The following is a 13,547-nucleotide window of genomic DNA, read 5'->3' as shown; positions in this document are numbered from 1 at the left end:
ACTTGCTTTATATATTATTTATATACTTCAAGGTATTCTTATAATCTTTTCAATGGACAGTAATAAGAATAACAATTCATGCTATGCTTATTCTCACTTCTTCTCTTCTCCTTCTCATCTGATTATTTCATGAAACATTTTAATGTCTTTTATGTGTTATCTATGCATGTCTTAGTTTGGATATATAGGCACATTTTGGATGTTTATACACATAGTGCGCCTAGGTAGCTAGACATATATGTTGCCCAACCAACGATGGATTTGAAGATGTAACATGCATGCACATGTAAATTTCAGAACCAACATAGAAAAATTTTCAAAAAAAATATGAATATATAGAACTTGGGAGGAGATTTCCTCTCCCTGCGCTCCCAGTTTTCATGCTTGAGTCCAACAGATATAATCATTAGAAGGTAGAAATCTTCATATACAGCATAAGAATAAGTTTTCAGTAGGAAACAAGTTAGGGTTTTTTTTTTTTTTTTTGATAATTTTCGGGAAGTGGTGATTAAAACTCTTTGACAACCGAGCTCTACCCACCAAGTCAAGAACAATTTACTTCTTGATTTCTGTCAGTATAGTACATACATACACTATTATGTAAAAGAGTAGTGGTGTCCACTTCTTAATCTACAAGTCTTTACAACAATATTCTACTAAGTGCTCAGTAACCACTTCTCAAATAATATAGGCTGTCCATTTGCATGGCTTTTTTTATTTCCAAACTCCATTATACATTACTAACATGTTGTTCATTTTTGACAGTCGGATCCAGTTTTGTGTAGATTGTATATGAACATAAAACGCAAAAACAAAGATGAAAATGAAGGTGACACGGAAGAATTGATGAGGGAAAATCTTGACCAGTGTCTTACAGTGAATGAAGCTCCCATGCAGAATGAGGACAATGATTTGGCTGCTGGTTCTACAAACGATCAATGTATGGAGTATATTACCAGCGCTCTAGACACAGGAGGTGATGCCAATTCAAACCAGGTTATCTATGATCTTTCTAGTTTCCAATTTCCTCATGATCTATTTCAAGATTTCCAAGGATACACTAATTCTCATGGTGGGCTCGAAGCAATTACTCAAAGTACTCAAGAGTTCACTGAACCGTTCCATTTATCAAAGGGTACCATGATGCCCTCTAATTTGAGTATGGAACCGGTCCATTTATCAGGGGGTACCATGATCCCCTCTGATTTCAATATGGAGGATGTTTGGAAGTATGCTATTGGTGGTACTGATTTGTCCAACTTAGCATGGCAAAATGGTTGTGCTGGTGGTTATGTGTCAATATGACCTCTCTCAAAATTGATGGTGAGAATTCAGGCAATAAGTAGAAGTATCATACATATTTTGATTACAGTAGTGGTGTTGTTGTATGCAATGTATAAACAAGGACAAGGATTTTAGCAGGTTTTAATTACTAATTTCGTCTTGATTGATATGGGCAACAATCCATGCTTGTTTCTTTACTTACTTAATTTTCACTTATGTATATGTTGAGTTTTTTCCTTATGGTCTATGTGTAGTGTATATTTGCGATTTTTCTTCTTCCTTTCAAACATGAACACTTCCACATCCTATGGTTAGCTATATTAATTACAAGCCTTCAAAACAACTTACTTATAAATTATTTTCACATATGCTAGTCTTTAGTTAAAAATAAATAATTTGTAATTAGTTAAAATTTTTTTCATAACCATGAGCGGTCAAAAGAATTGGTAGGTCATCAGGACAGATTGCGCTTTTAAAACAAAACTCTATGACGGATAGACTGAATGGATTATCGATTGATGGTTTGGTGGTTACATTAATTTAGTATGTTCTCCCTTCCAATGAAAAAAGAAAATGACTAGCAACCCAAATACTAAATTCAAGTTTTCAAAATCAGGATCCAACGAATAAATCGTTTAAAAACACACATACATACACACATGAATACATCAAATCATATTTCAGATTATATAATCCTAATAACAGATACATCAAATCATAGCTCAAATTATATAACGGGATAATTTCAGAAACCTTCTTTGAGGTTTTTCCTAATCACACCTAGCACCCCTAAAGTTTTTGAAATCACACTTAGCACCCTTAGAATGACAACTTTTGTAGCATATCAACCCGTTTAGGTAAAAATAGTATTAAAAATGTATTTAAGAGAGAGACTATAATATTCTTCCACATTTGCCCTTTTGCAAGTTGATTTTTGAAAACTAGAAGATGAAAATAAAAACAAGTTGATTCCTTTTTGCCTTTTCATATTTCTTATGCAAGAAAAGGCAAGAAAAAGGAAAAAACATTTATGTTCGATTATGTAAAAATAAAGTAACAAAAATGCCATAAAATTTGGGCTCTATTTTTTTTGCATATGCAACAGAAGATAGGTTTTGAGGTACTTAGATAATCTTTTTTTTTTTTTCCATATAATATTTGTTTTTATTCAATACAAAATCATAAAAGTTACAAGATTTGCAGCATGGCCATGAACAAAAGACTTGACCTATCCTCACCTATCCCCCCCTTTTTCCTGAACCAGTACATGGAAACATCACTAAACACAAGCACGCCGGCGCTCAAGAAGCACGGAAGTTAGGATAGCCAAGCCTATCCAACCTAAGGTCTCCTCGAACCAAACGCGGCAATTGCGCAAACGAGTTATAGATAACAGTAGAGCGGGTATCTGTCCCAATCTTAGAAAGCCGATCTGCTGGCACATTCGCTTGGCGATAACAGTGGGAGACAGCTTGAAAAGCATTCCGAAAGGCAAGCAACTCGTCCAGCTCTCGTTGCAAGGCCCATGGGCATCTACCAACCCCCGTGACCATTTGGACTAAAAGAATGGAATCAGACTCCAGGTGCAAGCAACAAAAGCTTTGCGTGACACACAACTTAATCCCAAATAACAAGGCCTTCAATTCTGAATGTAGGCTCGTCGTCTCTCCCCAATAACCCGCAAAACCAAGTCTGAAAATTCCTGCACTATCTCGCAAAATCCCACCACCTCCACTCCTCCCCGGATTCCCTAAGGAGCACCCATCAGTGTTCAGTTTTAGGAGGGTAGAAGCCGGAGGCAGCCACCTGACTAATGTGACCCTCATTTCCTTCTTCCACCCCATCAGCGAAATGTGTAGTCGATGCCACGAATAACGTCCCACCCCCATATCCTTAAAGTGCATCTGAAGAATATCACAGAGATCCGAAAGAATAAAGCCATGGACCTGTATCGCTGACAACACCTTTCCTTCCCACACCGCCACATTCCTAGCCTTCCAAAGATGCCAACAAATAAGCGAAGGCAATATCTGATACAACAATTTCATCAACTTGTTCTTAGCCGGGCGCATCCACCATTGAATGACTGCATGTTTTACCGTTGAGACATGTGCAAAGTCTCCTGCCTCTACCTGAAAAGAATTCCATACCCACCGTGGGACATCTCCAGCACAAAAGACATGATCAACTGACTCCACCGCTGGGTTGACACAGCAAGAACACCGAGATGGACCGCAGACACCCCGCCTCTGCAGCGATTCCATCACAGGCAGGCGGCCCGATAACATCCTAATCATAAAAAAAGAGATTTTTACAGGCAAAGCTGACAACCAAATATTAGAGGAGAAGATGGAAATGTTGGATTTCTGTCGGACCAAATTATATGCAGATGAGAAGGAGAAGGAACCAGTTGTCTCCAAGTCCCACACCATCCTATCTGGGCGTGTAGAAAAAATATCAGGAGGGCGTATTTGCATAATCCTAGAAACAATGCTATCAGGTAGCCATTGATGAAGCATCGAAACGTTCCAGCTCCCATTCAACACGAAGTCCGCTACGGCGTGATCACCAAAATTCTCAACCTGTTGACACAACGACCCTGCACCCATCCAATTCTCATGCCAAAAGTCGACCATTCCATTCTGCAACACCCACTGGATATGGGAATCTGCCAGAGCCTGGCACCTGACCAGCCTCCTCCAGGTGGGAGATTGAAAGCGCTGAAGTTCCGCTTCACACACATGACCGCCATGGAGGTATTTATCGTGCATAAATTTTGCCCAGAGGGATAAACATTGCCTGAGGGACCACCATAGCTTCACTGAAAATGTCTCCAACACATCCGCCAGGGACCGCACGCCAATCCCCCCTTCATCAAGCGGTTTGCACATAGTCTCCCATCTAATCCAATGGTAGCGATTACCCCCCTCAGACCTTCCCCAAAGGAAATTTGCAAAAACCTTCTCGAGGGTATGAAGCACACCCTTTGGAGGATCCGTGACAGCAAGGATGTGTAGAGGCAACGACGACAAAACACTCCTGATTAAAACCAAACGCCCACCAGGCGACAATAACTTTTCCTTCCACGATAGATCCCGCTTTGCAACTGAGGAGCAGATGTCCAAGAAGTAGCTACATCTCCGTCTTCCGGAATAGAGAGTGCATCCAAGATACTTAAGTGGGAGGGACTTGGCCTGAAAACCAGAAACTTGTGACACCACTCGTCGGCGAGCAGGGCTCAACTTATCATGAGTAACAAAGCAACTCTTCAGACAATTTACCTGCTGCCCAGACATACTACAATACATCCCCAATACCTTCATAACATGCCGCAAAGTACTCTTAACCCCGCTACAAAAAATAATTACGTCATCTGCAAAAGCTAGATGTGTAATGACAGGACATGTGGAAGGAATCTTAAACGGCAGGAATCCACGCTGGCCAACCAAAGAGTTAAGCAACCTAGACAGGACCTCTGCCCCAATAACAAAAAGAGCCGGTGAAATGGGGTCACCTTGTCGGAGCCCCCTAGTTGATTGGAAAAAGCCACAAGGAGAGCCGTTGACCAGAACCGAAAACCAAACATTGGAGATTAATCGCCAAATCATATCAATCCACCTCTCCGTGAAACCAAATCGACGCAGTACTTGTAACAAGAAAACCCATGAAATGCGGTCGTAAGCCTTGGCCATGTCCAACTTTAACACCACATTCCCTCCCCTATTAGAGCGACGAATACCAGATATAAGCTCCTGAGCCAACAGAAAATTATCAGAGATATGCCTTCCTTTCACAAAGCCACTCTGCTGAGGGGAAATAATCTTCGGCAAGATCCATGCTAATCTGTCCGACAAAACCTTGGATATCACCTTATTGATAAAGTTACACAAGCTAATCGGACGGAATTGGGTAAAATCCTGCGGAGACTGGACCTTCGGAATCAGCACTATTGAAGTGGAAGATATACTCCTAGGCAGCACCTCTCCACAGAAGAAACTTACCACAGCCGCATGGACATCCTCTGCCACAATGTCCCATGCACACGTAAAAAACCTACCCGAGAACCCATCCGGCCCAGCCGCACTCCCACCATCCATTGCAAAAATCACTGACTTAACTTCTTCCTTAGAAGGGATCTCGTCTAGCATGTCATTATCCTGGTCCGTCAGCAATTTCGGTATAACGTCAAGAGCATTAAAGGATGCACTAGGGGACTCTGCCGTAAATAACCGTTTAAAAAAGGATTCGGCTTCACTCTCAATGTCATCCGCAGACTCCAGCCAATCCCCGGTGGATGATTTAATCCGATGGATTACCGACCGTTGGTGGCGCTCTGCCACCACTGCATGGAAATATCTCGAATTTCGATCTCCATCCTTCAACCATTTGACCCTTGATTTTTGTTGCCAAAACATATGCTCCACCCCTTGCGACCGCCGAAGATGAGCCCGAGCCTTCTGTAATGCTACAAGCTTGTTTTCCGATGGATCAGTGTCATAGCTCAACTCAGCGTTGAGGTACTTAGATAATCTAAACATAGAAAATCTATCTTTTTTTAACTACGATTTTATCTTGTTATGTAGTTTAATCAGTAAGAGGTGAGGGAAAAATATGTTAAAATCATTCATTTGGTGAAAAAAATGCTGGGATGCAATTGAAATCATGGAAAAAATGCATATTAAATATACCTATAATGGTTTTCAATTATCAAAAACAAAATTTTTGAAAAAACTGGTTAACAAACAGTATTCAAATTTTTTTTTTCCTTTCTATCAAAAACTTTGGCACAGATCTTATAATGGTCATATGAATCAACAAAAATGATACAATTCAGCAGTTATTGTACTTACACTCCTTCAATTTCTATGCAAATATTGTAGTTCTATTTGTTTTTATTTTCATCTTCTAAAATTTAAAAATCAACTAACAAAAGGGCAAAATTGGAAGAATACTATAGTCCCTCTACTAAACATATTTTTTAATATATTTTTACATAAAAGGGCTATTATGTTACAAAGGTTGTCATTCTAAGGGTGTTAAGTGTGATTTTAGAAACTTGAGGGGTGTTAGGTGTGATTAGAAAAAACCTCAAGGGAGGTTTTTGAAATTATCTCTTATATAATCCTAATAACAGCACAGCAATGATAGATGTCAAGATATTTAAAAATTGCAATGTTAGCCAAAAAAACACTTCTTAAATCCAAGGTTATAGACTTGTAGTAATGTCAAGATATTTTTAAAAAAAATGCAATGTTAGCCAAAAAAAAAAAAAAGCTTAAATCCAAGGTTGTAGTTTTCAACATTACACACCAATGACATAACAACAAAAAACAAAAAACAAATAAAATGAATGGCTTAAATTGATCCTATGCAATATTTGAAGCCTAAACTTTAGAAACTAGAAAGATTTTTTTTTAATAGTATAGAGATATAAATTACACAATTTATATCTCATGCCCGCTTCCCCTCCCTCATACCGTGGATCGATGTTTATGGGTTTGGGTTGTCTTGTTCATGAACTAACAAAAAAAAAAAAGAAAAGAAAAAGCTTCCAAAACTATATGTTGCTTTTTGATGTTCACCCTAATAGTGACTATTTGATAGGAAACACTTTAACATCATCCAAAACAGGACCACATATGTGACCATAGTCATGAAGCTTTGTGTGATAATTTGGGCTATAAAAAGTTATTCTTGTTCTGTTTGAAAGTGCTTGAAACTTGAGGATGGCAGTCTTGGATCCACCAATTCCAGTTGATGTAAATGAAACTTTTATGGTTTTCCTAGCTCCAAAAGCTTCAATCGTCATAGATCCATGACAACCATTCCTAGCATCCCCAAAAGCGAAGGAAAGAAAGTAGAACTTGTTAGGTACTGTTCTTATGATTTGTGCAATAGCAGTTTCTCTTCCTCCAACCAATTCAATAGCTGCAAGTCCCTGGGGAACAGAGAAATGCTTCGAGTCAACATACTTAACTAGGGATGGCAATGGGGCGGGGTCACCCGCCCCGCATGGGGCTAATGGAGAGGGGGGAATTTTTCCCCCCCCACTTAGAAACGAGGCGGGGGCGGGCCTCTTTAAAAAAAATAAAAATAAAAAATATATATATAATTATATATATAATATATAATTTAATTAGTTACAAACTTATGATAATGATATTATTAGTTATATGTATTATATGATGTCTATTAGTATATATAATATAATTGATATTATTAATTATACTAATAATTATATATGTGTACTAATACAAATTATTAATTGGTTATACTAAATTTACTAATACATTTATACTAAATCCCTAATTACAATTAATACAATAACATTTTTTCTTAAAAAAAGCACAAGCACAATAATGAATTAGTGATTGTATTTGTGTCAAAAGTGAAAACTTGACTACTTTAGTTATATTTATTTCATCATGTTGGATTATATTCAAATAATTTTTGTTTGATTGTTTTTATAAGTTTCAATTGTAAAATTACAATGAATAATAATTTGATGATGTGTTGATATTTAGTACTTGATTATTTGCTAAAATTTGATTATAATAAAATTATATAACAAATTTTTATTAGCCCCGCGGAAGCACCAGCGGGAGAAGCGGGGCGGGACGGGGCGGGAGAGAGGGGAGTTTGTAGGTAGCGGGGCGGGGGATGGGGGAGGGGTCCCCCGCCCCAACCCCGCCCCGTTGCCATCCCTATACTTAACTGGTTTGAGGGATTCAACAATCCATCCAGGGAGCGATGAGTAGATGTCCGTCCTCTTAGGGAGGAGCAGCACCCCAGTTGAGAAATTCTTGAACACATGAGGGCCAGTTTCAAAATCACCATTTTTGACCAAGGTACCTGCATAATTTCAGTGCAAATTAGGAGCTTTCTATGAATTATGAAATATACATTGCATTGGTTAACATTTACTATATATTTAGAAGAAACTACAAATTTATATTTTAAAGATAGTGTCTTCGTGAACGAATATCAACAGTCAATAATAAAAAGAACAAAAAGGCAGTTGGGTTGTAATTAGGGTTGCAAACGAATCGAGCCGCTTGCGAGCGGCTCGAGTCAAGCTCGAGTCGAGCTCGAGTCAAACTCGAGCTTACAATATTAAACTCGTTAGCTCGCAAGCCTTTAGTATATATATATTTTTTTTATTATTATTTTTATTTAAAAATAAAATTACGTATATTATATATATATTTATTTTCATAGTAAAATTACATATATATCCTTAATATTTTTATTATTTATTTAAAAAAATATTATTTTATTTATTTTTTTTAAATAAAATAATTATTTTTTTATTTTTTTCGAGCTCGACCTTGAAAATCGCCGGCTCGTCGAGCTCGAGTTCGAGTTCGAACTTGGTAAAATTTAGTCGAGACTCGGCTCGATTAGCTCAAAACTCGATTCGGCTTGGCTCGTTTGCAGCCATAGTTGTCATCAACTTACGACCATTGCCCAACAATTCAGACAATTATTTTGGGATAAATGTTAATGGCACTCCTTTCTCTGTGAACGGCACCCTTTTTTTTTCAACCTTTTGCCATATGAATCAGATAAAAATTGCCATGTTTTTCTTTGAATTTACAGCTGCCATTAGAAAAGTCAAGAGGAGTATCATTAACAGATAAGTGTGCGCCATTAACATTTTTCTTGTACTGGCCAATATCGAGCTTTCACATATCTGCTTAAAGATCTGGGAGGCAGATGATATAGGAAAAAAATTCCAAATTTGGAAGAGGACTTACCCTTAGTGTATCTGAGAGGAAGCATCTCCTTGATTGCAATTGCATCCAAAAGAGGTCCACAGGTAGGATCCTCTTGAATTCCAGGATTATGAAATGTAACCTTGACAACATCAGAAGTTGCCTTAACAGCCCATGCATAAGTATCACCACCATCGCTGCTAAGCAGTGTTTGAATTGGGAGTTCAGTCGAAAAACCAGGGACAGGAACCCTTAGCTTCTCATCTTGGGCACAAGTCCTGGTGACTGCAAAGGTCAATGAGTATATCGCTCCAGGTTTCACCTTAACATATTGAGATATGGAAGCCTCATTTCCAAGCCTCGCTGCCTGAGCCCCACGAGGGATTGCGAAGTAAAAACCACCAGGTTGCCGTCCACTTGAAACATATTCAACTATGCCATGAATTTTCCATTTGGGCAAGGAGTATTTTCCTATGATCTGTCTTTTCTTAAGGTTTGATACCTTTGGCCCTTCCTCAAAGTTACCATTTTCTAGTAGACCTGCAAAATGTAAACAGAAATATGGTTAGAAAAACATACTACTGCTAGTTATGAGTAAATTTTTCTCCCTGTTCTTGTATCTTGCCATTGTTCGAATTTTTCAGAAAAAAATAATAATAAAGAGGAAGAGTACATAGTAGGTCGGTTCATATCAATAATTAAAAAGAAGTCCAGAGCGAAAAACCTTACAATGGTTACGGCAAAAGCAGATCTGATACGATTGGGGGGATACTGGGGATGTTTTGAAACTTAATTTATACTACTAAAGAGGAAAGTGATACGTGAAAAGGAAGGTGAGATAGAGATAGAGTAAAGGCCAGGGGCTGATGAGAAATGAAGAAGCTTAAAGAGAATTAAAACCGTTTAGGACCAAGAAAAATGTAGTGGCTGAAAAGGGATTACTTGAGATTACAAAGAATAGCTTGCACGCATGAGTTAATTCAGGATTGCAGATGGAAAACGCGGGAAGCAATGTCTACCTCAAATGGTATCCTTTTTTGATTGTTATAGTTTAAAGGGATAAAGTGATAATAATTTTAAGGGTTAAACATGTCTTTTTACTTTAATTAACATATTCCATTAAATTTGATCGTTAGTTTTGGAGGCAAAATGACTATAAAATAACGTTAAGAAAAAAATTGATAGTGGCACTGAACGTTAAGAGGGTAAAGTGATAATAACCCTCCTTCTTTTATAGCTGTCACTGTGGGTCTGGAGCCTCCCATAGTAGCTTAGTTGGATTACAATTGACCTTCTACCAAAAAAAAGAGTTCTTGATTAAAATACAAATCAAGCTTAATTTTTTTAAAGTTGTTACTATCGGCCTGGTTTTGATTAGTAGTGGAGTGTGATTTCCACCTAATAATAAACACTCCATTCTTTATTTGGATGTTATACAACCTTTTCTTCGCAACCCTTTTGGTTTACTTGCAACACGTATCATAAGATTTCAATAACAATATTATGGACTCGATAACATTTTTCATAATGATTTTAAATCCCATCCTCCACTCTAGCAAATTTTTAACTTCACTATTCAGCTTGCATTATTGATAAGTGACTAATTTACGTAATAATTGTATGATATTTTATATTATTTTTAGTCACTTTGAGTATATTATTGGAAGAAAATGATTCATTTTGGCTATAATTGGTATAAAATGCTTTTGTTCAATTAAATGAGGTTTTTATCACTTTTTACTTGGATTTTGTGTATTTTGACAGTTTTGACACATTTTTGTATTTCGGCTATAACTTGAGCTACACTGATCGGCTTAAGATGATTCTTGAACCAATTTGAAGATAAGAGATAGATCTACAACTTTGGTGAAGACATCTAAATCCAGTTTGAAGGTTTTCCAGGTCAAAATGCTGAATTACAATAGCAAATTTCTACTGGTCGAAACTGAAACAGGGCAATGAGCAGTCAAGGGTATTTCAGTCATATCTCAGCCTACACAGATCCAAATGAGGTGATTCTTGATGCATTGGAAAGATAACTCAAAAGGCTACAACTTTCATGTTTTAGACATGAGCTGGTTCAGCCTCTAACATCAAGAAAAGATCGGTTGAAGTTGGGCCAAAAACAGAGCAAGTGATCCACACTCGGATCCACTATTCATCCGAACCCTCGGCTGTTTCTGGGTTAGTGGATCCGAGCTCGGATCCATACGGATCCGAGGCACTGTAGCAGCTCGGATCACTGGTCAGAAAAGGCTGCTTTATACGCGTAAAACTCAATTTCACCTCCACCAACTCACATGTGATGCTAGACATGTGAGAAACATTCCCAGCTGTAAAAGGGAGTTGAAAACATCATTTCTTGACCAACCTTTCATCATTAAATAGCCAAATTCATTGCAAAAGGAAGAGGGGGGATGATAGAGTAAGAGATAGAGTGAGCTACGGGAGAAAGCTTGAAGCTGCAGAAATGTAGCTCTTTCATCTTCCTAGTGTTAGTTTAGCTTAGTATAAAGTAGTGTAGCTTTTCCATTCTTGTTTATTATCTAGATTAGGATGAAGATGGAGGATGAAGAAGGCAAGGAAGAAAGCTCATGTGACAAGGGTTGTATTCCTTCCAAACTCTTTATCTTTTGTACTTGATTCCAAGTTTAGCTAATATACAAGTTCTGGATTTTGTGTTTAATATGTGTCTTTAAAGTTTATACCTTGGGTTTGGTTGAACTTTCTATGATTGTGAGTGTTTATTCTTTGGTTATTTGACTGCTATGATTTAAGCAAGTTATTTAGCACTTTGGCTCTTTAAATCATGATTAATCTGGTACCATTGATTGTGATTATCTAAGGTGTTGTTTCTGCAATGAAAATTGAGATTTAACACTAGTTCAAGAGGTGCTAAACATAGGGAGTACACTCACGAAAGTAGAGGTGCACTTATGTGGTTTTTAGTGATTCATTTCATGTAATTTCATTGAAAAAATGAACTTGTAGCTAATTTCATAACCATGAAAATAGGTATGGATTAGTTATGAGTATAGTTGATTCACTACGAAAGTAGGTTCCACATGTTTAAGGAAATTACACTATAATTAGCCTAGATGTAGCACTCAATGATCCAAATATAGCACTTGCATGAGTAGTTAGGGATACCACAACCTAAGGAGCTTTCATTTGCTATCATTTTGTATAATTTCAGTAGGTTAAATTTGTTATAATTTATTGATAGTCTAAATAATAGAGAAGCTTTAGTAGTACCGGTAATTGCAATCTTCCTTGTGGGATCGACCCTTAATACCCTATACTCGCTCACGATTCGTATACTTGCGATAAATCGCGTGTGGGGTGTTTAGGAGTTTATAAATGTAAAACTTGATTAGAATGAGGTTAAATTGATATGTATACCCTGCGCACGTCAAGTTTTTGGCGCCGTTGCCGGGGAAGATTTGGCAATATCGGTGTGAAGAGCAACTTTATTAGTTTAGACATAATATTAGTTATAATGTGGATGTTATTTTCTGTTATTTTAGTATTTTATATGTGTATGTGTTTTATCACCTATTCTTCTTACTAATCTTGCTTTTAAGTTGTTTAAAAGCAATTTTAGGTAATGAGGAGGGTAGGTCAATTTGGAGGACAATGCTTGAGAAGTGGAAGATTGGTAATGGATGGTTACCAAGTGCAAAGCTCCTTCAACAGAGGTAACCAAGAAATTACTGAAGGTATGTCTTTTGAAAATGGTTTGAAGTGCTTAAAGGCAAAATTTGATGTAATCATGTTACAAGTTCAAATGGACACAATTATGCATGAAATTGAGCAAGGGAGGAATGTTAATACTTTTAATTCTTATCATATGATTTGTGACTTGTGTGGAGGTTATCATGCTACTAATACATGTATGCAAGCACAAAATGTGGATTATTATGATGAATTAGAGCATTACAATCCTTGTTTTGATCAATATAGTGCTAATTGGAGCAATTCTCCTGCTTATGGTTGGGATGATCAATGTACTTATAGTGATTATTCATGTTTTTATGATTACCAACCTAAAAGTGTCTAATATGAATCAAAACCATCTTGGGAGTTGGCAATAGAGAAGTTAGCTAATGCACCTCTGCCTTGGGAGTTAGAAAGTGAACCATTAGCTAATGATTCTAATGCATCTTGGGAGCTAGCTGTAGAAAATTTTTCTAATCAATTTGATTTAGCATTAGAAAAGCTAGCAAATGCAACTTCCGATCGTTTTGATAGGATTGAGGAAAGAATAGATGAATTAGCTTCTCACTTTGGTCGAATACATGAGCAATTGAGTGCATTGTGTGAAGTTATTTCTTCTAATAAATTGCAAAATGATCCTAGCATGAATGGTAGGAATGTTGTATGTGAAAATGGATTGCATTTTGATGAAAATGATGAATCTCAATTGTGTTTCAATGAGCAAATGTCCATTTCACATGATAATATCTTTGGAACTAACTTTGAACCTCAAGAGGTGAGTTTTAATGACTCATTTTTCACCCCTCTTGAGGAGTGCATTGAAAGTATAGG

The 13,547-nt window shown here is 37.2% G+C and overlaps 1 protein-coding gene across 1 annotated transcript; it reads right to left on the bottom strand.

The window, feature by feature from the left end:
* Positions 1 to 6,877: 6,877 nt before the first annotated feature.
* Positions 6,878 to 9,627, bottom strand: LOC140008645 (protein TEEBE-like). The gene is made up of 4 exons (XM_072053481.1): positions 9,582 to 9,627; positions 9,042 to 9,539; positions 7,990 to 8,136; positions 6,878 to 7,251 (listed from the first exon to the last, which is right to left on the bottom strand). Exons 1-4 carry the CDS (start codon positions 9,625 to 9,627, stop codon positions 6,878 to 6,880), a joined length of 1,065 nt encoding a protein of 354 aa, XP_071909582.1.
* Between the last annotated feature and the right edge of the window lie 3,920 nt (positions 9,628 to 13,547).

The sequence above is a fragment of the Coffea arabica genome, chromosome 6c (assembly GCF_036785885.1).
Source record: "Coffea arabica cultivar ET-39 chromosome 6c, Coffea Arabica ET-39 HiFi, whole genome shotgun sequence".
NCBI classification, from domain to species: domain Eukaryota; kingdom Viridiplantae; phylum Streptophyta; class Magnoliopsida; order Gentianales; family Rubiaceae; genus Coffea; species Coffea arabica.
Note: the sequence above shows the minus strand (reverse complement) of the source record. Positions and strands in the feature narration are given on the sequence as shown.

Bases quoted from the DNA above. Each gene is read 5' to 3' on its own strand.
- LOC140008645 (XM_072053481.1), bottom strand. From the start codon at position 9,627: ATGGCAAGATACAAGAACAGGGAGAAAAATTTACTCATAACTAGCA. The intron at 9,540-9,581 runs GTAGTATGTTTT...TACATTTTGCAG, and splicing joins AAATTTACTCATAACTAGCA to GTCTACTAGAAAATGGTAAC. The intron at 8,137-9,041 runs GTAAGTCCTCTT...GAAATTATGCAG, and splicing joins TCCTCTCAGATACACTAAGG to GTACCTTGGTCAAAAATGGT.